This window comes from Coptis chinensis, chromosome 6, assembly GCF_015680905.1.
Source record: "Coptis chinensis isolate HL-2020 chromosome 6, ASM1568090v1, whole genome shotgun sequence".
Classification (NCBI taxonomy): domain Eukaryota; kingdom Viridiplantae; phylum Streptophyta; class Magnoliopsida; order Ranunculales; family Ranunculaceae; genus Coptis; species Coptis chinensis.
Genome location: NC_141461.1, coordinates 22,634,417 through 22,658,244, shown reverse-complemented (window position 1 = coordinate 22,658,244; position 23,828 = coordinate 22,634,417). Strand labels below are relative to the sequence as shown.

Genomic DNA, 23,828 nt, shown 5'->3' with positions numbered 1-23,828 from the left:
GTGAACCTCTAAAATATATGCCTTATGGTTCCACCCATTTCCTAAGCCACGGGGCTCTACCAGTACAAGAAATAATCTCGTTGTTGCCAAGTCTATTAAAACTTAGAAGCTTTCTTGGCCACTGCATCAGCCGCCAGATTCGCTTCCCTCCAAATGTGCAGTGAGTTAGTACCACTGTCTGACAATCCTTTAAGCAGCACCATTTCCATCTGCTGAGAAGCTCCCAAGGTATGGTCAAGGAGTTAAAAGCAGCAACAGCAGCAGAGGAATCAGATTCCACCCACATTTGTCTCGACCCTTTAGAGATTGCCAGTTCCATTCCCTCAACAGCTGCTATACACTCAGCTGAGTAGTTGGTGAAAATTCTCTTGCATTGTAAAGGTCAGCTGTGGTTTTATGATTTGAAGAGCTGAGAGTTGAGGCAAATTGGCTTCCTAAGCGAGGAGCGGATGCTTTGTAGTCCATACTTCTTTCACTCCTGTTTGGGTAAGAACTCGCCCAAACACACCAATGGTTTCGTAAGGGAGGTTGTTGTAATGAATTGTTGAGACTGTACCTTCAATGGTTGCCTACGTATCCAAATCGTTCTCTGGAATCAAATCTCTCAAATGAATGTAGTTCTTTGTTTAAAAGGAATAGGGTATTTATAGGATAATAATGAGAAATATCATTTTCTTAATTGCTAGAAAATTTTATGTAATTATGTAAAGTCTTAATATGGAAGCATATCTTGACAAATATGTTTTCTAAATCTAAACCTGCTATATCTAGCTTATGGCGCCACAATTTTGGGCAGCGCAGGCAAGCCATAATTTTGGGTATGGCTAGGGCTGTCAATGGGTTTCGATAACCCGATAACCGATCCGAACCAAACCGATAAAAAACGGTTTGGGTTGGAATAATTTGATTTATTTTCTACCGAAACCGAACCGAACCGAACCGATAAGATATTGGTTTGGTTTTGGGTTTGCCCTCCACCGAACCGATATGAACCCGAACCGATAAGATGGCATTTTAGTAATATTTATGATTAATTTTGTATATGTTTATCAATTATGTGATTGAAATTAATTGATTTAATTTAAGATTTAATTGATTTTGTAGTTTTCGGTTCGGATCGGTTCGGGTTCGGTTTGCAATATTTCTTATCGGTTCGGTTCGGTTTCGGATTCTCAATTTTCTTATTGGTTCGGTTCGGGTTTGGATTCCTAACTTTCTTATTGGTTCGGGTTCGGATTTTTCATAACCCGACCCAAACCGATCCATTGACAGCCCTAGGTATGGCAGACACGCTATAATTTTGGGCAGGACAGGTACGCCATAATTTTGGGCGATGCTGGCATGCCATAATCTTGGGCATCGTGCCTAGTAGTGAGTGGCACTATAATGGTACCCAACGATGGTTGTTTATAAGGGTGCAGATATGGTGACACATACACCGCCCCCTCTTTGCCGGATGGAACTAGTTCCTTGTGGTGAAGAATAACAACAAAAACTGGTTAAAAAGTATGCGACAGTGGAAGTTATAAACAAAGGTGAAGATTGTGAAAAGAAAGCAACCAAAAGTTGTTTGCTTGGCATGAATGCCTAAGGCTATTTGTACGACCATGAAATTGATTGTTGTTTTTGTTCACTGCTTAGTTCAAGCAACACCAGTAGTATGAAAACACTCAATACTAATGAGATGGAGAAATTTTTTGGGCGTTAAACGTATCGCAGTCGCCCCCCCAATTGTTGGCATTTCACTGGAGAACAACCATATTCTACGACAGTTGGATAGATATTCCAACTATTCAATGTCAACCAATGCTTACCCCCAGTTTTAAGTTGTGTATAAAATATTGGTGAAACTTGAGCTTTGTTGTAAAATTTGAGCTTTTGTGGTGCATGGATTGCAAATGCAAACTCCACGACTTTGTAGTGCATGGAGAGAGGTATTACAAATGCAAACTCCATTACTTTTTTGTACATTGAAAGAGGTGTGTAAACGCAAACTCCATGACTTGGTGATGCATGAACTTTTTGGTGCATGAAGAGAGATGTTGAAAATGCAAACTCCATGGCTTGGTGATGTATGGAGTAAGGTGTTGCAAACGCAAACTCCATGACTTTTAGTGCATGGAAAGAGGTGTTGAAAACGCAAACTCCATGACTTTTTGGTGCATGGAGAGAGGTGTTGAAAACGCAAACTCCATGACTTTTTGGTGCATGGAGAGAGGTGTTGAAAACGCAAACTCCATGACTTTTTAGTGCATGGAGAGAGGTATTGAAAATGCAAACTCTATGACTTTTTGATGCATGGAGAGAGGTGGTGCAAACGCAAACTCCATGACTTTTGAATTTGTATATGTTTTGTATAGTTGAGCCTTCATATCAACTATTTGTCTTTAAAAATGGTAACTGAGTAATTGATATATATATATTATTTTTGACTAACTAACTGAATGAAAATAAAGAACTATGAAATAATGCATTTTATTGATAATTGATAATCTGAAAAATAAAAGAAGATTACTTCAAGGACCAGTTATAAGGAACTGTCGACCCAAACTACTAATTGTCTAGCTTGATAAAAACACATCCTAATCCAGAGCCGGATTTGTTGTGTGAGCTGTCCGTGTAAACCATCTATGAATCGGGTGATGGGGCCGTAAGATTTGTTGGGCCTTCCTCGCCCCCAACTGTTGGCGCTTCACTAGAGATACCTTCGTCTTGGTTAACTTCAGGGATGAAATCGTCGATAGGGAAATCTGCCATTTGGGATGCAAGTGCATGACCCTTTTCTGAAATGCGAGGTTCAAAATTGATGCTATAAGCACTTAAGTAGATGTCCCATTCCGCGAGTCTACTTGATTCCTAGGCACTTCGGAAAACTTTGTGTAGAGGATATTCCGTGTATACTTTGACCAGTCTCCCTTGGAAATACGGCTTGAGGCGTCTGGCTGCATGAACCAACGCTAGAACAATTTTTTCAATTCTCGAATATCTGCTTTCCTTTTTTGTTTTACTAATGAAGAAGATCGGACGATCGCTTTCTCCATCGATGAACATGACCGCACTTCTATCGTAGTATCTCAGAATGCCAAGTAAGCTCCAACAGTCATTCCAGAAAGGGGGCGCCAAGATTGGTGGCGAGACCGGTAGTTCTTGATTGATTGAAAGACATTTTCACAATCATCATTCTACCTTTGCCGAAGTCTTTTAACGCCCCGAAGAAAGGACAACACCGGTCCGAAAGTACTTATAGATGAAACGATTTAGTCTTTGCTAAAAAGCTCTATGAGTATTGAATCTCTTTTTTTGTTTTTGGAGAGGGCATGGCTTGAATGGATCGGATCTGTTCTCGGTTAGCTTCGATGCCTCGACGAGTTATCAAATACCCTAGAAATTTCCTTGATATCAGTCCGAAAGCACATTTCAAAGGATTTAGCCGCATGTTGAATTCATCAATTCTGTCAAAAACTGATTGTAAGTCAGAGATGTGATCTCCACTGTGTTTGGATTTTACAACCATGTCATCAATATAAGCCTCCATTGTCTTGCCTAACATATCTTTGAATATGGTGTCGATCATCCTCTAGTACGTAGCCCCTACGTTTTTTAAACCGAAATGCATAACTTGGTAACAAAAAATCCTTGGTCAGTTATGAATGCAGTTACTTCTTGGTCCTTCACAGCTAGTGGGATCTGGTGGTAACCCGAATACACATCCATAAATGATAATCGTGGGTAGCTAGATGTAGCATCCACCAATTCCGATATTCGTGGGAGAGGGTACGGATGAATCGGGCAAGCTTTGTTAAGGTTCGTGAAATCAATGCACACTCTCATTTTACCCTCTTTCTTGGGTACTGCAACCACATTAGACAACCACTGCGGATATGAAATTGGCCGTATAAACTTAGTTGAGAGTAAACGATCAATTTCCTCTCTGACTTTGAGTTTTCTTTCTGGGGCCATGAGCCTAGGCTTCTGCCGAACTGGCTTGATGGTAGGATCAATGTCAAGTGTGTGGCATGCAACTTCTGAGCTAATTCCTGGCATCTGCTCAACTGACCAAGCAAAAATCTTTTTGTTCTTTCTGAGAAGTGCTACCATTTCCTTTTGTTCATTTTCCATCAGTTCTGCCGATATGAAAGTTGTTTCTCCGCCTAAATTTCCAATCTGAACTTCTAAGAGGCGGTCTATGGTCGGCGGTCCTTCATTTCTTGAACTAGCAGTGTAAATATTGTGTGGGACTGATTCTGATTTAGATACTTGTTGCGAATTACTGAGAATTGTATTTCCCCGCATATCTGACTAACGATATTCCTCTAAGACCTTTTCGTGACAGCTGTGGAAAGCCATCTGGTCGCCGTGCACCTTACAAATTTTGTTAAGAGATGGGAACTTTATAGCCTGGTGAAATGTAGAGACTACTGCGCCCATGCTGTGGAGTTAGTCCCTTCCTAGGATTACATTATAAGGGGATTTGCAATTCATCAGAAGGAATTCAATATCGATTGACTTGTCCATTAGCGTGATTGGTAAAGAGACTCTTCCTACTGGGGTTGTTGATGTTCCGTCAAACCCAATGATTGGATTATTTTCTGCAATAATTAAATTTTTTGACAGCTGCATGTTCTTGTAGCAACCTACAAAAACGACGTTGACAGAACTTCCAATATCTATCATGATGCGCTGAACTCGCCATAATCCAATGAAAGCTGAGATGACGACAACATCATAATGAGGATGATGGATGCCAATTAGATCTCTATCACTAAAACGTAGGGGACCAGGCTCTATAGTTTCTGAACGAATTCCTTCAACAAAATCAATATTATTGACGTGATAAAATTTACGCAAGAAACCGAACTTAGCTCGTTGTTCACACTTTTGCCTTGCTCGTGAAATGTCATTGATTTTGGCATGACCAGCTTGTATGACATTGTGGCTAGTCATTGCTAAATTTTGCTTCATAGTTTTTGAAAGCAAAAACTCGTCTAATTGTCCCTTGTCGACTAGTCTCTGTATTTTTTCCTTAAGGGATCTGCACTCTTTGTTTCATGGCCGAAATCATTGTGGAAGTGACACCAAAGATTTTTGTCACGTTTAGACTTAGTGTGTTCAGGTAAGGGCATCGGAGGAAAAAGTAAGTTGCATCCCTTGATCTTCTCATATATCGCATCATACTTGGCATTTAATGGAGTGAACTTCATTTCCTCACGAACTGTGTTAACATTTTCAGATTTCTGTTGTTGCCCTTCCGATATGTTTTGCTTATGTTTTCCTTTATCTTCGTTTGAGTCTTTACTCCGAAAGTCTTTATCTCTAGAAGTTTTTGATCTAACATCTTCCTCCACATTAATGAACTGTTGTGTTCGTGCAAACAAATCGGACTTTGATTGTGGGGGGGTCCCGTACAAGGGAGTTGTAGATTCTGTTTTTATCAAAATGAACTCCTTCCTTGAATGCATGAATGATCATTACGTCAGGGACATCGGTGACCTCTGCTTGTACTTGGTGGAAACGAATTACGAAATTTACCAGTGCTTCATCCTTTTGCTGCTTGGTGTTAAGCAAGATGTTGACATCCTTAGGACGTGTCCAATTATGCTTAAACCGATTTGTGAACTGGTTTGCTAATTTCTGGAATGACGCGATAGATTGAGCTGGCAAGCTGGAAAGCCAACGTAGAGCTTCTCTTTTTAACGTAGACGGAAAAAGTTTGCATAAGAGGGGGTCATCTCTGTGCCAGAGAATTAGCTTACTTTTAAACTCCATAATATGATCGTTCAGGTCACCTCCTGCTTCTTTAAATGTAGAAAGTTTTGGTTGTTTGAATCCTTCCTGATGCTTTGTGTTTGGGTAAAAACTCGCCCAAACACACCAATGGTTTCGTAAGGGAGGTTGTTGCAATGAACTGTTGAGACTGTACCTTCAATGGCTGCCTACGTATCCAAATCGTTCTCTGGAATCAAGTCTCTCAAATGAACGTCCTTCTTTGTTTCAGAGGAATGGGGTATTTATAGGATAATAATGATAAATATTATTTCCTTTATTGCTACATAATATTCTGTAATTATGTAAAGTCTTAATATGGAAGCGTATCTTGCCAAATATATTTTCTAAGTCTGAAACTGCTATATCTAGCTTATGATGCCATAAAATTGGGCGCGACAGCACACCATAAAAATTAGGGCGCACGCCATAATATTATTGGGCGGCAGCACGCCATAAAAATTAGGCGGGGCACGCCATAAAATGGGCGACAGCAGGCCATAATAAAATTGGGCAAGCAGCACGCCATAAAATTAGGCGCAGCACGCCATAATATTGAGCCGGCCGCATGCCATGATTTTGGGCGGCCATTAGTAGTAGTGGGTGGTGCTATAACAAGATGCAACCCACGCCGATTGTTTATGGGGTACGTGATATGGCGGCATACACCCCCTCTTTGCCGGATGGAACTAGTTCCTTGTGGTGAAGAATAATAAAAAAAAAAACTAGTTTGAAAAGGATACGACAGTGGAAGTTATAGACAGAGGTGAAGATTGTGAAAGGAAAGCAACCAAAGGTTGTTTGCTTGGCATGAATGCCTAAGGCTGTTTGTACGGCCATGAAATTGATCGTTGTTTTTGTTCACTGCTTAGTTCAGGCAACACCAATGGTATGAAAACACTCAATACTAATGAGATGGATAAAATTTTGGGCATTAAACGTATTGCAGTCGCCCCCAATTGTTGGCATTTCACTAGAGAAACAACCATGTTCTACGGCAGTTGGATAGATATTCCAACTATTCAATGTCAACCAATGCTTACCCTCAGTTTTAAGTTGTGTATAAAATATTGGTGAAACTTGAGCTTTGTTGTAAAACTTGAGCTTTGTGGTGCATGGATTGCAAATGCAAACTCCACGACTTTGTGATGCACGAACTTTTTGGTGCATGGAGAAAGATGTTAAAAATGCAAACTCCATGGCTTGGTGATGCACGGAGTAAGGTGTTGCAAACGCAAACTCCATGACTTTTTGGTGCATGGAGAGAGGTGTTGAAAACACAAACTCCACGACTTTTTGGTGCATGGAGAGAGGTGTTGAAAACGCAAACTCCACGACTTTTTGGTGCATGGAGAGAGGTGTTGAAAACGCAAACTCCATGACTTTTTGGTGCATGGAGAGAGGTGTTGAAAACGCAAACTCCATGACTTTTTGATGCGTGAAGTAAGGTTTTGCAAACGCAAACTCCACGATTTTTTTATGCGTGGAGTAAGGTTTTGCAAACGCAAACTACACGACTTTTTGATGCGTGGAGTAAGGTTTCGCAAACCTAAACTCCACGACTTTGAATTTGTGTAGGTTATCCACCTTAGGAACCGTTTGACGTCCGAAGCTTGTATGTGCACCAAAGGTTGTACTTCTGCCCACTTAGTAAAGTAATCTGTAGCTATGAGCAGAAAACGCACATTCCCTGGAGCTCTAGGTAGGGGCCCAATGATGTCTAAACCCCATTTTGCAAATGGCCATGGTGAGAAAATCGGGTCGCAAATTTCGGTGGGCTGGAAGAAGAGTACCCAAATGATAATGTTTCTGACAAGGAATACATGTCTGGGAAATGTTTTTCGCATCCAATTGCATATGAGGCCACCAATATCCTTGCGTCATTGCCTTATGAGCCAAACTTCGACCACCCGAGTGATTTCCGCATATCCCTGCATGGATTTCTTGTAGCACGGCTGCTCCTTCCTGTGTTGTGAGACACCTCAGCATAGGAGACAATGAATTACCTTTCATGTACAATTGCAGAGTTCCTGTGGATGAAGACACGAGTATAAACTTCCATGCGTCTCTTTTGACGCTATCCGCGATCTTGGGCTCTAAAGGGACTATGCCATTGAGTAGAAATGCAATGACCGGTGTGCGCCAATTGTTGATGTCTGCCACGATATTTGGGTAAGTGAAGTTGTTGGGCTCTTCTGCAATTTCGTCGTCACCTTGATTGTTACTTTTAGGTATAAGGCAGGAGTCTGCATCATTTTTTTGAAGAATCATGTTTCTATCTTTCTGGGAAGCGTCTTCGCTGGGCTTGTCTTGTAGGGGAATATCATACTTCCTTTTCCACGTATTGACAATATTAATGTCTGCGAGTTGTTCTAAGGACAAGTCAATGCTCGGGTCTTGCTGGAAATCAACGTTAACTTGTCTTGGTCCATCAATGTCTGCTGCTACGGATAGATATGCTAAGGCGTCTGCATGTCGAACATCATTCCGAGGCCTTTGTATAATCTGGATGGTTTCAAACTGGTGAGCAAGTCTATGAATTAGATCTAGGTATGCTGCCATTTTGTCGTCTCGGGCTTCAAAAGAGCCGGAGAATTGCCCTGCCACCAACCGTGAGTCAGTGAAAATTTGTATTTTTTGAACTCCTAAGTCCAAAGTTGTGCGCATTGCGTACATGACAGCTTCATATTCTACTACATTATTGGAGGCCTTGAACCCAAAACGAACTGAGCGCTCAATGGTTGATTTATCTGGCTTGATAAAAACACATCCTAATCCAGAGCCAGATTTATTTGTTGTGTGAGCCATCCGTGTAAATAATCCATGAATCGGATGATGGGTCAGTATGCTTTGGCGGGGCTTCCTCGCCCCCAACTATAGCCGTTTCACTATAGATACTGTTGTCTTGGTTGACTTTGGGGACTAAATCGTCGATAGGGAAATCTGCCATTAGGGATGCAAATGCATGACCCTTTTCTGAAACGCGAGGTTCAAAATTGATGCTATAAGCACTTAAGTAGATGTCCCATTCCGCGAGTCTACTTGATTCCTAGGCACTTCGGAAAACTTTGCGTAGAGGATATTCCGTGTATACTTTGACCAGTCTTCCTTGGAAATACGGCTTGAGGTGTCTGGCAGCATGAACCAACGCTAGAGCAATTTCCTCTCTGACTTTGAGTTTTCTATCCGTGGCCATGCGCCTAGGCTTCTGCCGAACTGGCTTGATGGTAGGATCCATGTCAAGTGTGTGGCATGCAACTTCTGGGCTGATTCCTGGCATCTGCTCGACTAACCAAGCAAAGATCTTTTTGTTCTTTCTGAGGAGTGCTACCATTTCTTTTTGTTCATTTTCCGTCAGTTCTGCAGATATGAAAGTTGTTTGTCCGCCTGAATTCCTAATTTGAACTTCTAAGAGCCGGTCGATAGTCGGCGGTCCTTCATTTTGTGAACTAGCAGTATAAATACTGTGCGTGACTGATTCTGATTTAGACACTGCTTACGAATTACTGAGAATTGTATTTCCCCGCATATCCGACTAACAATATTCCTCCAAGACTTTTTCGCGACGCCTGTGGAAGCCATCCGTCGCCAAGACCTTACAAATTTTGTCAAGAGATGGGAATTTTACTGCCTGGTGAAAGGTAGAGACTACTGCGCCCATGTTGTGGAGCCAGTCTCTTCCTAGGATTGCATTGTAAGGGGACTTGCAATTCATCAGGAGGAATTCAATGTCAATGGACTTGTCCATGAGCGTGACTGGTAGAGAGACTCTTCCTACTGGGGTTGTTGTGGTTCCGCCAAACCCAATGATTGGAGTACTTTCTGCAATAATTAAATTTTCTGACAGCTGCATGTTCTTGTAGCAACCTCGCAAAATGATGACGGCCGAGAACTTCCAATATCTATCATGATGATACCGAACTTCGCCATAATCCAACGAAGTTGAGATGACGACAACATCATAATGAGGATGATGGACGCCAATTACATCTCTATCACTAAAACATAGGGGACCAGGCTCTGTGGTTTCTGAATGAATTCCTCCAAAAAAATCAATGTTATTGACGTGATAAAATTCCAACAAGAAACCAAACTTTGCTCGTTGTTCACACTTTTGCCTTGTTCGTGAAACATCATTGATTTTGGCATGACCAGCTAGTATGATATTATGGCTAGTCATTGCTACATTTTGCTTCACCATTTTTGAAAGCACAAACTCGTCTAATTGTCCCTTGTCGACTAGCCTCTGTATTTTTATCGAAATGGACTCCTTCCTTGAATGCATGAATGATCATTACGTCAGGGACATCGGTGACCTCTGCTTGCACTTGGTGGAAACGAATTACGAACTTTGCCAATGCTTCATCTTTTTGCTGCTTGGTGTTGAGCAAGATGTTGACATCCTTAGGACGTGTCCAATTATGCTTAAACCAATCTGTGAACTGGTTTGCTAATTCCTGAAATGACGCTTCATAGATTGAGCTAAAAGCTGGAAAGCCAACGTAGAGCTTCTCCTTTTAATGTAGGCGGAAAAAGTTTGCATAAGAGGGGGTCATCTCTGCGCCAGAGAATTAGCCTACTTTTAAATTCCATAACATGATCGTTCGGGTCACCTCCTGCTTCTTTGAACATAGGAAGGTCTGGTTGTTTGAATCCTTCCTGATGCTTTGCATTTTGTATCTTTAGAGAAAATCTCCCGATGACATCTTCGTTCACTGCAAGGTCTTTCTTGACAATGTCTTTGACTTGTTGTTCCGTGAATGGTGCTCCTATGACTTCTAGATTTTCGATTTGAGGAGTACTTTCACTACGTTGCATCTCACGGTGTTGTCGCCCCTAACTATTGATTGTTTCTATACTTGGTTGGTTCCTTGGGCTGCGAGACCTATGCCGATAAAAAGGGCTAGGCTGTCGAACTGGGGAGTTGCTTCTTTGGTGTCATCGTACTCTGGGCTGACCTTCGTTAACCTATCTGTATCGGTTTGCTGCATTCAAGCCATGTCTAAGGTCATGTTGCAATTCGTCTCTGAGGTCCTGATCTTGGCGTCCAGCATTGCGTCTTATGGTGGATGTTATCTACCTTTCTGATACGCTATGATCAACCTTCAATGATCTTGTCATGCTATGACCACTGCTACGCCTAGTGTTGTTGGTATTTCGAGATCTGGATCGCCTTCTTGAATGGGATGAATGTCTGCTTGACCTTGAGTGATTCTGATGATGCTCAAGGACAGGCCCCAATGGATGGGATGTACCATACTTAAATTGTAGTCGGTTGAATACACTCCGTTGTTCACCAGATCTGGGGGCTCTTGCCGGTGTGGAAGATGCAGCATCGGTGTCATCCCTTTGTACTTGCTTCCCTTTGTCCAGTTGCTTCTGCAAGTAGTTGCTATGTTCTTTCTCTCTTCTGAACCTCTGACGCAACACTTCTAAAGGCACATCTTCATCTCCTATCCCCATATTCTCCGAATCCGCTTTGCTTGCCTCTAGATCTTGAGAATGAGTTATTGGAGCCCGAAGTCGGAGTAATGCCTAGATCTCAATCTGTCGTGGCACCGGGGAGGTTTGAAGGCCGAGCTCGTAGATCTGGAGCAACTGATTGATTCATCAAGGTCTGATTAGTCAGAACTTCGGGATTGGGTAAGTTGTTTTCTTCTTCTTGTTGTAATCTTGCGTTCTTGCTCACTTGAGATCTTGTTGTTTTTGCCATTACCGGATCTTGGAAAAAAGAACGTGGACGAAGGTTCGTTGGTAATCCCCACAGACGGCGCCAATTATGTTTGGGTAAAACTTCGATTGACACACCAATGGTTTCGTAAGGGAGGTTGTTGCAATGAACTGTTGAGATCTGACCTTCAATGGCATGCCCTCGATCCAAATCGTTCTCGAATCAAGTCTCTCAAATGAACGCCCTTCTTTGTTTTGAGGAATGGGGTATTTATAGGATAATAATGATAAATATTATTTCCTTTATTGCTACATAATATTCTCAGAATTATGTAAAGTCTTAATATGGAAGCGTATCTTGCCAAATATATTTTCTAAGTCCGAACCGCTATATCTAGCTTATGATGCCATAAAATTGGGGCGACAGCACGCATATAAAATTAGGCAGGCAATTTATAATATTGGGCGGCAGTGCACGCATAAAATTAGGCGGTCGGCACGCCATAAAATTGGGCGATTGCAGGCAGCCAGCCATAAAATTAGGGCGGCAGCACGCCATAAAATTAGGCGTGCGGCACGCCATAATATTGGGCGGCGCTGGCATGCCATGATTTTGGGCAGCGCACATAGTAGTGGGTGGTGCTATAACAGTACCCAACCCACGCTGATTGTTTATGGGGGTACAGATATGGCGGCACATACACTTTGCATTTTGTATCTTTAGGAAAAATCTCCCGACGACATCTTCGTTCACTGCAAGGTATTTCCATCGTGCATCAGCGACACCCACGTTGGTTATTGTTTTCTTGACAATGTCTTTGATTTGTTGTTCCGTGAATGGTGCACCTGTGACTTCTAGATTTCCGATTGAGGAGTAATTTCACCACGTTGCATCTCACGGTGTTGTCACCCCCAACTATTGCTTGCTTCAATATTTGGCTGGTTCCTTGGGCTGCGAGACCTATGCCGATAAAAAGGGCTAAGCTGTCGAACTGGGGAGGCGCTTCTTTGGTGTCGTCGTACTCTAGGCTGACCTTTGTTAACCTGTCTGTATCGATTTGCTACATTCAAGCCATGTCTAAGGTCATGTTGCAATTCGTCTCTGAGGTCCTGATCTTGGCATCCAACATTGCGCCTTATGGTGGATGTTGTCCACATTTCTGATACGCTATGATCAACCTTCAATGATCTTGTCATGTTATGACCACTGCTACGCCTAGTGTTGTTGGTATTTCGAGATTTGAATCGCCTTCTTGAATGGGATGTATGTCTGCTTGACCTTGAGTGATTCTGATGATGCTCAGGGACAGGCTCCAATGGATGGGATGTACCGTAATTAAATTGTAGTCGGTTGAATACATTCCGATTTTCACTAGATCTAGGGGGCTCTTGCCAGTGTGGAAGATGCAGCATCGGCGTCATCCCTTTGTACTTGCTTCCCTTTATCTAGTTGCTTCTGTAAGTAGTTGTTATGTTCTTTCTCTTTTCTGAATCTCTGACGCAACACTTCTAAAGGCACATCTTCATCTCCTATCTCCATATTCTCTGAATCCGCTTTGTTTCTCTAGATCTTAAGAATGAGTTATTGGAGCCTGAAGTCGTGTACCTCTAGATCTGCGTTGTCATGGCACCTGGAGGTTTGAAGGCTGAGCTTGTAGATCTGGAGCGACTGGTTGATTCATCAAAGTCTGACTAGTCGGAACTTCGGGATTGGATAAGTTGTTTTCTGCTTCTTGTTGTAAATTTGCGTTCTTGCTCACTTGCTCACTTGTTGTTTTTGCCATTACCGAATCTTGGAAGAAAGAACGTGGACGAAGGTTCGTTGGTAAGACCCACAGACGGCGCCAATTATGTTTGGGTAAGAACTCGCCCAAACACACCAATGGTTTCGTAAGGGAGGTTGTTGTAATGAATTGTTGAGACTATACCTTCAATGGTTGCCTACGTATCCAAATCGTTCTCTGGAATCAAGTCTCTCAAATGAACGTAGTTTTTTGCTTTAAAGGAATGGGGTATTTATAGGATAATAATGAGAAATATCATTTCCTTAATTGCTAGAAAATTTTATGTAATTATGTAAAGTCTTAATATGGAAGCATATCTTGACAAATATGTTTTCTAAATCTAAACCTGCTATATCTAGTTTATAGCGTCATAATTTTGGGCAGGGCAGGCACGCCATAATTTTGGGCAGGGCAAGCACGCACGCCATAATTTTGGGCAGGGTTGGCACGCCATAATTTTGGGCGGCGCTGGCATGCCATAATCTTGGGCATCGTGCCTAGTAGTGAGTGGCACTATAATGATACCCAATGATGGTTGTTTATAAGGGTGCAGATATGGTGGCACATACAACTCCGACAGCCTTGTTATGGGGACTGAGAGGTCCTTATGAGCATTCATATCGAACACTTGATCTTCCATGTATCAGTAGTAGCACCTTTTCCGGAATGTGCTCTTATAAAGTCGGTATTCCTGAATGGAGTTTCCATTGGTTAATTCACAGGAAGGATAACCTTTTTTGTTTGGACCAGATGGTTGTTCTTAAGCTACGATTTTTTGACTCGCATTTCTGAAGATTTGCTTCATATACAGAAAAAAATGGGTTGCAGGACCAATGGTTTCAACGCTACAATGTTCGATAGAAGGTTTAAATTTTTGGGAATGATGAGCAATTGCGATTTAAAAGAAAAAATGCATGGATTGTGATTGTCTTGCTTTGTATAGTCCAAGAACGAAAAAGAAAAGGCTTGATTGTAAAGGTAGCTGGAATTCCTAGATTGTTCAAAGCTTTATTTATTCCGCCCAGCCTTTTATGCATGTCCTAGTACTTTGTCGAGATTAGGAAAAATCGACTGGAGGAGTTAGAAGGTTATTTACAATCAAGTTTTTGTTTCTACCAGTAAAGTTGAACATGGTAGAGAGCTATGTACTACTTTAAGTTCTACACTATATGAGTTAGTATATGACATTTTTTGTAAAAAGAAGTACAAAAAAATCAGGTGAAACTTATTTTTCAAACAAATTCCAATATTTACTCAGATTTCAAACTCAACCGAAATCGTCGAGCAGCATGTTTCTGCTTAAGAGCTTAAAGCGTCTCTTACGTACGTCTATTTCAAATTTAACATGCAGTCTTAACTCTTAAGAAGTAACAGAATGGATTTCTGTTCATGTGATTTCCCTTTTAAGGGAACTCAGGGATTGTAGCCAGTTTTTTATGAAGTCAATACAGATAGCTCTATTTTGACAAAATCCTTGTACTTCACATAATGAACAAGAGATTTCGAACCTTCTAGACTTCTAGTTGTCATTTCTCTTGAGCTCTCTGTATTATTGGATTTCAAAAAACTTTGGGGAGTCGCCTAAAATTAAAACTTTCACTATTTGCCGAAATATATACGCTTGGGAAGATATTTCAGTACATAACTGAATAAACGTGACTTGGGTGGGGTCATCATTTCAACTGTTGTTAGTTTGAGCGGTTATTTCCTGAACAAGTAACCGCCTATAACAAGAAAAACAGAACATACTCAACAAGACGCGAGCCAATTTTCACTTTCAACGCAATTTCCCAAACAAACCTCTTTCTCTTTTGCTCTTCTTCTTATTCATCAGTCCATCATCATCAAGAACATTCACTCAAACTTTGGTATCAATGGGAAAAAAGAAAGGAAAGAAACTAGCTCCATCACTAACCACCATTCAATATGATAGTTCAGAAATCAAGAAAGAAGCAAGAAAAGCACTCAGGGCACTTGTACCTGGAAATCAAGCCAGAGCACTTTCTATGATAAAAAAATCTTGCCAGCGCTACCCTAATTCTGGCTATCTTTATGGAGTTCAAGCTGCTATTTATGATTATCTTGTTACTTCTTTGGAAGATTCCGAGTTGCAATCTGAATACCACAACAAAGCTGTTGATTCAGCAAGAATGGCAGTTTCTTTGTCGCCGAATTCCGTTCATATCTGTTTGTTCTACGTGTATCTACTTCTTCGCACTTGTGATCGTACTAGTATTGATGAGAATAAGAAGATTCTTGATGAATGTAAGCGAGGACTCGCAATTGAACAGCACTCACTTGATCCAGTTGACAAAATTTATCAAAGCGGTAGTGCAGGGCATATTTTGTCCTATGTAGATGAGAGAGGAAACTTAATTTCTTCTCCTACAGAAAGAATTGCTCATGTCAGGAAAGAACTTACTTCTTTGAAAAAAATTATGAGTTCCATTGTTGGCGAGGGGGGTGATAACGAAGAGGGGGAGAAGTTGCAGAAGATTTCAGACGAGCCATCAGAAGGTAATATCAAGAAAGCAACTAAGGCGGAAACAGAAATGCGAGGGAAGGAGATAGGAGCACGTGTCCTTGCTGCGCAGCTTTCGCGATATCTGCAATCTCAGACACCCCCACAGAAATCTGAGTCCCCAGAAGAGAATCTTGAGAACCCCCAATCGTCCTCTCGAATGGTTGAGCACTGGAGGAAGAAGAACATGGAGAAGCTTCTTTCTTTGCAGAAAAAGAAGGAAAGGTTAACAGCTTACTGGAACTCAAATATGAGTGAAGATGATAAGCAAAATTTCCTTACTTTGAATGTTAAGGGTCTTTTGGCTTATTACAATACACCAAAGGAAAAGTTGGCACACCAGGTTCTTTCACAAGCTGTCTCTTTTGCTAAGGATCATAAGAACTGGATATTTGAGATATGCTGCGAATGTGACGAGGCATTTTCTGATTCTGGATTGCATTTACAACATGTTGTGGACAAACATGTGCAAGGACTACCGACACAACAGAACTCAGTGTTGCCTTACGAAAATGACCAAGATTGGATTTCCATGATTAAGAGTGGAACTTGGAAACCGATAAATATGTCTGAAGCGGAGACTATACTTAAAAATCGCTGGGAAGAAGTCTCTAACTTGAAATTAAGCGAAAATGAATCCAGGCATTGGGCACGTTCACAGATGTGGCCACTATCAGATGATTCTGACCGAGTACAGTCCTTGGAACGCATTCAAGTGCTTCTGAAAAATATACGTTTTGCCAAAGAACATTTGAGTTTGGTGATAAAATTCACGATGAAAAAGCTACAACGTAATCATCCTGGTTTAAGGATTTATGAAGTTGGCTTGAACGAAACACATTTCTGCATCTGCATGTTGGGGGAATCTGAACTTGAGAGAATCTGTACATTTTTTGGGGAGCTACGTGAATTGTCTAAGACAGATAGTAGTGTCATTCCTGAAATAGTCATACCTAGACCCGTGAATCAAATCAAAGAGAGGATGGTCCTTGATGGTGACTCACTATGTCTCCTTTTGGATGAACAATCACTTCAAAGCAAAAGCAATTCGGTAACATTTTTTCTTGATAGTGATCGGAGAGATAGGGGATTACCCAGTAGCGATGCTTTGTTATCATGGATTTTTTCAGGTCTATCCATTGAGGAAGAACTGGAATCATGGGTTCAGATCGAAGAAGATAAAAGATGTTGTGGAAACAAACTTGTTCAGACGCTTCAGAAGACATATCAAAACTTAGGGAAAATATGTGTAGCAAAACACGAGAAGCTGAGCTACAAGGAAGCTTTGAAGGCTATTTGGGGTCTCTGCCTGGAAGAAGTGAACAAAAGGAACTGTGGTGCTGAATACGTCCCTCAAAGTCTTAAGGAAGTCCTTTGGAAGCGGCAACAAGAGCTTGTCGTACAGAAAAATTATGATTCTGGGAAATATAAGTCTGAGTTGGATGCTATATCATCTCTGCTTGAAGCACAACAAGAAAATGTCACTCAGGAGCAAACCAGGATTTCCAGTATCATATCGAGTGTGTGTGATTTGAACACTTTAGAAGATGTTGATATTACTTTGCAGAATTATCTAGATCAAGATGACATTTGTGTATTAGAAGAAATTGAGAGAGTGAGAATAAGTACAGAATTTGAGGTGTGTTATTTCCTTCTTTCTGTAAGACAAAACTCATGTAATGGTGCATGCAATTTTGTTCTGATGCCATGTGCTCTTGTTCTGCAGCTCATAAAATATGATGTATGGATCATGCCGACTGTTGTAGATATATGTCAAGTGGCGGAGAAGATCGTCCCTTTTGCTACTAATGATTACAGGGCAGTCTTGTTGCCCCTGGTGAAGTCATATATTCAGGTATGAGGTACCTACTGGTTTTATGTAGTGGTTTCTTACCATAGTTCTTAGTATTATGATGATTTTAATACATTTTCTCGGCGCATTTCTATACAGGCACAGTTGGAGAAGCTTGTGTACAAAGATGCAGAGGACAAATCTGATGCAGTGAAAGACACATTATTAGCTGAAGTTATGAGTAAGGACCAAAAGAGTCTCAATAAGGGTGGCAAACAATCGAAACAGGAGAAGAAGTTGCAGAAAAGTAATCAGAAACACCCAATTGCTGAGATAAAGGTCTCAAATTTTTTACTTTATGTTGTCAATTGTAAATCTTATACTACAGACTCTTGCGTGATTTGGCTTTATTGTTTTTCTGAATTCTGTAGATTTCTGAGGGCAATGAGCAATTGCTCCAACAAGGAACTCCAGAACAAGCGTATGTATCTTCCCTGGGCTTTACATGCACTGTTTTTAATACTTAAGGTCTTGTATCTCAATATTTTGTGATATGACGTTATTCTGAAAATATCATTTCTCTCCAGTTGCACTCCTGATGGTCATCAAGATGTTGAGAGCGTAGGTGCATCCACAGGCGAGGACTTAGAAAAACGGAACAAGCCAATTCAACAGGACATGAAAGAGGTTACAGTCCTTCCCACTGATATTATTCCTTCTTCAACATTTTAATATCAATTTTAAGCCATTCACTTTCGTTGCCAACTGTAAGATACTAATATTAACATAGCATGTTTGGGTGCAAATGCGCAATCCTATTGTTGTGACTTGTGACTTTATATTGTAATCAGCACTTCTATAATTATTTAATGCTAATGTTTACTTTTCAAGCAACATATATCTAGATGGTTTAGTTGAATGGATTTTCCCTATAAGATTTCGTAGTACAGAAAGATCATTCATTTGGCATGACATATATACTAAATTTTGACAGTTTATTTGGTTGAAACCATATGTATAATCAATGACATACCTAAATCCTTGTCAGAGTGATGAGCTTTCTATGGACTAAAGGCTGCTGCGAAACATGATCTTAGCCAACTCTTTTCAATCCCAGCCCTGCTGCGCCTCCTTATGCTTCATATATATTCCAAACGAACATAACTTCTTCTTCTTGTTTATGTATAGATCGCAGTTCAGAATAGTGTGTTTTACTGGGTTTTTATATAAATTTCAGTTTTCCATATAACAAGTTCCGTTCTATATTTTACAAGAATTGAAGACTAAAATAGTGAACTTTTACACGAGGACTAATATTATCTGCTTGATACATATCCCAATACTATAGCATGGGATATATTTCTTCTATCGACTTCAGGATTTTTTAATTTATGGTTTCTTAGAGCCTTAGACTCATATGTCCTACTGTACTTCAATATTAGCTTAGTCATGTGGTTGTACGGTTTACCTATAAAGGTTGTAAGAGTTGTCAAATAACGGATGTTTTATTAAGTATCTGATCATGAAGCAATGGGTTTCCATCATAGATCACGCAGAAGTCTTCTGAACCCGAGCATGCATCTAAGGTTTGTGGAAGTGAAGATGCGCGACTATAGTGATCCAATAAAAGAATTGCCTTAAAGACCAGATACAAACACGCAGGTGATAGTAACTCTGACTGAGGACAGTACACTTGAGAGTTTCTCATCAGATGGATTTAATTTCTTGACGTACAGAGCTTTGACGTGTAATAATTGTCACACAAATTAAATGACAGTATATTAGTGTCACATCTTTAGTAAGGTTTAGTTGTGCAGTAACAAAGACCTGTTAGTTCTACTTTCTACAATGGTGCTTGAGGAAGGGCTCATTTGCCTTCCAGCAGATGTATCAACTCACTATTAAGAAGTCCCTAAAGTGTTATAGAATGATTCTTCTGGTCTCAGCTTCCTTATTAATTACCTAGATTGATTACCCGTTAGTAAATTCCAGGCAGTTTGAATTCCTGTTGAATTTGCAGTACTAGTTTTTGAGTGCCACTGCAAACTGGATAGGGGATGAGGTTAAAAGATTTGGTCCTATACAAATGAAATGGTCAGCTTAAAAATCAACGAAACATTCCGACATATATCGCGTATCAACCAAAAATACCAATCACAGGGGCAAAATAATAATTTCATCAACTAAACACCGCTATAAAAGCTCAGATCACAAAACCCTAAATATCATTTTCTATCACCACAGAAACACAAACCCTAAAGAAAAAAAAATGGCGACACCAGCAACAAAAACAGCAACAGAGTCAGTCCAATGTTTCGGTCGGAAAAAAACAGCAGTGGCAGTAACCCACTGCAAAAAGGGCCGTGGACTAATAAAAATAAACGGTTCACCAATCGAACTAGTCGAACCAGAAATCCTCCGCATCAAAGCGATCGAACCAATTTTACTTTTGGGTCGACACCGTTTTGCAGGTGTGGATATGAGAATTAGAGTACGTGGCGGAGGGCATACTAGTCAAATATATGCTATAAGGCAAAGTATAGCTAAAGCTTTGGTAGCCTTTTATCAAAAGTATGTTGATGAGCAGCAGAAAAAAGAGATCAAGGACATTTTGATTAGGTATGACAGGACTTTACTTGTTGCTGATCCTAGGAGATGTGAGCCTAAGAAGTTTGGTGGCCGTGGTGCACGTGCTCGTTTCCAGAAGTCTTATCGTTGAAAAGAAAGATGGGGTTTGTTTTACTTTTTATTTGTGTTTTTGGGAATTAGACTTTTCGTTATGATGACAACTGTTTTTGTGGTGGTTGAGCCAGATGACTTTTTTAGTATTTTATGCTGCATTGGTGAACTATTTTTATTTATGGTGTTCTATTTAGCTTATATTATTAGTTTGCGAGATAATATGTTTGCATGGTATTGTGTAAAGTTGTCATTTGGAATGCCTTAATCTGCCCATTACCGTTAGTGCAGTGATTTTTTGATTGGGTGTCCAGTTTGAGTTATAAATTTAGCATAATTGTAGTTCAAAGACATAGGGTTGATGTCGTGGCCACTTTGGCATTAGTATGGACTGTTGACCAAACTTAAATCTAATATGAACTGTACCTTGATAACTGTAGCAGACACTTTATGGTTGAGACCAATTTAGTTGCGATTTAGATTAGTTCCACATTTTTCTCACAATTAGGCGTTTTACATGGATAATGTGTCAAGTCCCACATCAAGCTACTATACTGTTGGTGCTTGATGCATGCCAGTGGCAATTTCCCATTATTATTTGCAAAAGTGATCCATATGGGAGTTTCAGTATCAGATCACAAGATTGTTTCATTTCGTAGACATCTACTTCAAGTATGAGTGAGGTGACTCAATCCCGGAACAACAAAATGTAACTATTCCGTTGTTAGTCTTTGGTGCTTGACATTGTGTGATTAATGATCTCATTGGTAATGAATATTAATTCCGTACGTGGCATTGACAGATGAGTGATCTTGGCAGAATTGCCTACACAATTAGCTCCTCATTTGTCGTTGTCTTATGGAATTAAAGAATCATTAAGTGATACATTGATCACATCTGTCTTGTGTCGTCGACTACTAATGATGTACATTTCACACTTGTTTTGGGCATGGGTCACTTCATACTTATTTTTAAGAGAAATGCTAAGAACATATTTCTTTATGAAAAAGAATGAACCTGCCCCTCTATGAGATGTGGTTTTTGTGGATTTTTAATATAAACATGATTTGAAATGTCATACATTTTGTCTTGTGAGACAAAGTTTGTTAAAACATGACATCTTCAATCATGTTTGTCTTGGGAATCCACAAAAACTATGTCATTTAGTTGGTTAGGTCCATACATCTATTAAAGGAAAGGTAATTAGCATCTCTGTATGGGTCAGTTCTAGAATGGGCATGTCTTGTTTAACTATCACAATCTTGTAGCTTTTAGATTTGAAGTTTAATCGGATCTCCTTGTGTGTTGGTATTGAGGATTGATAATGCGTCGGTGCCCAGCTGATATGATCACAATCGGTGAATCAAATTGAAGAATCTTAATATTAAGATTTAGGTTGTTGGTGTTAGTAGAGTCCATATTTTCTCTAGTAAATTACCCCCGACTTGTGCTGAATGAAAAGTGAGTATAGAAACAAAATTGAAGATATGGCACTGGGTAATTGATAAAGGCAGTGGCATGCCACAAATGCCTTCTTTTTACTTGTTTTTCCGCTTTGCTTTTGACTGCATTGAGAGAAACTTAGCACTTCAATTTCAGAAACCCTAAAAGCAAAGAGACTGGTGAGTTGGGAGTTTGAGAATTTCACAGATTGGTCTAAATCCCACAACAGCAATTTCTTCTGTTGAAATTCAGCAAGTTCACGGACTCTGCTTTAGTTTTCATTCTATTGGGTAGTTCTGGGTTATGCCCAGGAGGGAATGGGTGTAGCCAGTTGTTTCTATTTATATTAGTTATGGTCTGTACTGTTAAGTTCTTGGCTTATTCATTTATAGTATCGTTCTACAATATGTAGGTTGTGCAGTTAAATCACTACTCGGTCGAAGAGTGAGTAGAGGTCTACTAGGTTGGGGATTAATCGACATTAATTGGGTGATTTTTTAGAACACTATATTTCCTTGGAAATACTTGTTAAATATATTTAATATTGAAATACCAACATAATGGAGCCAATTAAGAACCCAATCAATCAATAAACAATCAAAACACTTAATCAACTAAAATAAATATGATTAAACTAAAACAAATATGATTGAAGTGTAGAACTTTAAAGAATCGAGGGTTGATCGAATCGGTAAAATGTCGAGTTTAATGTTTAACAATGAAATAGTGAACACAATTACTCTGCTAATTGGTTAATAATTGGCTAATCGGGACTAATCGGCCGAGTACTCGGGGAGTTTTTGAGCTTGATTGTGATCGGCGATTAAATTGTTACTCGGGTTGGCTAAGTAGCGAGTAGGGAGCACTAATCGATTTAACTGTCCAGTATGTAGGTGCATCAGTAGTTGTCGTCTTCTAGTTCTCATATTTGTTTTTTTTTTCACATATGGGTCTACGATTTGGTAGACCACAGTTAATTAGCAAAACTGAGTTTTGGAGTGACCCTTGACCAAATTGGAGTCTCACTGGTTGGATTTTCATATCGTAGGTCATTCATTCTAAAGTAAACTGTATTTGTAAGTGTCAAACACTATCTGGCGAGCCTTTGCTAGTGGATGCTCTTGCATCAGCCAGTTGCTATGCCAAATAGCTGTAGATGAACACAAACACCAATTTCTTTCGATAAACCAGGAATGCCTTCGTAGATACTGGACTAGGGACACTTTCCTTTGACCTTTTGGGATTACAAGATTGAATCAGTCTTCTCACAAGTAAGTAGTTACATTGTGTAGATATTTTGTACCGATAGAGTAAGGGCCAGTTTGATGCATCAGCAAGGTCTCGAGGCTCGAAGGTCTCTGGATGCGCTACTCATTTCTTGATTGGGTTATAACTCTCAAGGAGTTTAGGTAGTTTGGGTGTTGTGTGTTCTAAATTTTTCAACTTAAATTGACCCATCTCAAATTGTTGTCATGTCAGTGATATTTCCCACAAGCAACATTGATTGGATGATTGAATAGTTGTTTCTTCCTGGCACCAAGGGTGCATAGTCCTTCCGTTTGTGCATCATGTAACGCATGCACATGCATCTACTTTTGATCGGGGATGGACATAACCATTCTTCGTTAATTCTTTCTTGGCTCCATTCAGCATGTGGGGATTCTGAAGACTGATTTTGTCATTAATCTAGTTTTATGTAGGTATGTAAGTAACCAGAGGTTTTGTTCCTTGATTTGTTTGGGTTCTCTTTTATTGCTGTTTTTTGTTAGGGAATCTGTTAATAGCCCCAATTTTGTGCCTTGGCTTAATAAATGGGGTAGGCCTATGGACTAATTTTACGCATATAAGTTTCATTTCGTTTTTTGGCTTTCGGGACACAATTCTGAGTGGCTGTTGGTAATATGCTGCTTTGGGATGTTTTGACGAATTGGAACCTCATTGTGTTGATTTTGGGTTTTGAGCAGGTCTTCTGGGGCTGACAGATTTTGTGGTTAAACAAAATTGAAACATGTCAGTTACTACTTTTTTAGAGCCGGTAGGGTAGGGTAGAACCATTATTTTCAAATTTTCCCAGTATTAGTTTTTTCTTGTTTGTTTTTTGTAGTGCTAAGAGCTATGTTTGCAAGCACAGCATATTGTTGCCCTTGTGAATTTGTGTTGTTAAATAGTAATCCTT

At 40.1% G+C, this 23,828-nt stretch overlaps 4 protein-coding genes across 4 annotated transcripts; 2 read left to right on the top strand and 2 right to left on the bottom strand.

Moving 5' to 3' along the window:
* Positions 1 to 4,437: 4,437 nt before the first annotated feature.
* Positions 4,438 to 4,944, bottom strand: LOC147492130 (uncharacterized). Its single transcript, XM_086567414.1, has one exon. The coding sequence runs from the start codon at positions 4,942 to 4,944 to the stop codon at positions 4,438 to 4,440; it is 507 nt and encodes a 168-aa protein (XP_086423540.1).
* Positions 4,945 to 9,298: 4,354 nt separating this feature from the next.
* Positions 9,299 to 9,964, bottom strand: LOC147492129 (uncharacterized). The gene has a single exon (XM_086567413.1). It carries the CDS (start codon positions 9,962 to 9,964, stop codon positions 9,299 to 9,301), a length of 666 nt encoding a protein of 221 aa, XP_086423539.1.
* A 6,612-nt stretch (positions 9,965 to 16,576) lies between these two features.
* On the top strand, positions 16,577 to 17,599 carry LOC147492128 (uncharacterized). Its single transcript, XM_086568913.1, has 2 exons — positions 16,577 to 17,377; positions 17,465 to 17,599. Exons 1-2 carry the CDS (start codon positions 16,592 to 16,594, stop codon positions 17,597 to 17,599), a joined length of 921 nt encoding a protein of 306 aa, XP_086425039.1. The 5' UTR covers positions 16,577 to 16,591.
* A 2,152-nt stretch (positions 17,600 to 19,751) lies between these two features.
* On the top strand, positions 19,752 to 20,431 carry LOC147492127 (small ribosomal subunit protein uS9). The gene has a single exon (XM_086566065.1). It carries the CDS (start codon positions 19,800 to 19,802, stop codon positions 20,247 to 20,249), a length of 450 nt encoding a protein of 149 aa, XP_086422191.1. The 5' UTR covers positions 19,752 to 19,799; the 3' UTR covers positions 20,250 to 20,431.
* Positions 20,432 to 23,828: the final 3,397 nt, after the last annotated feature.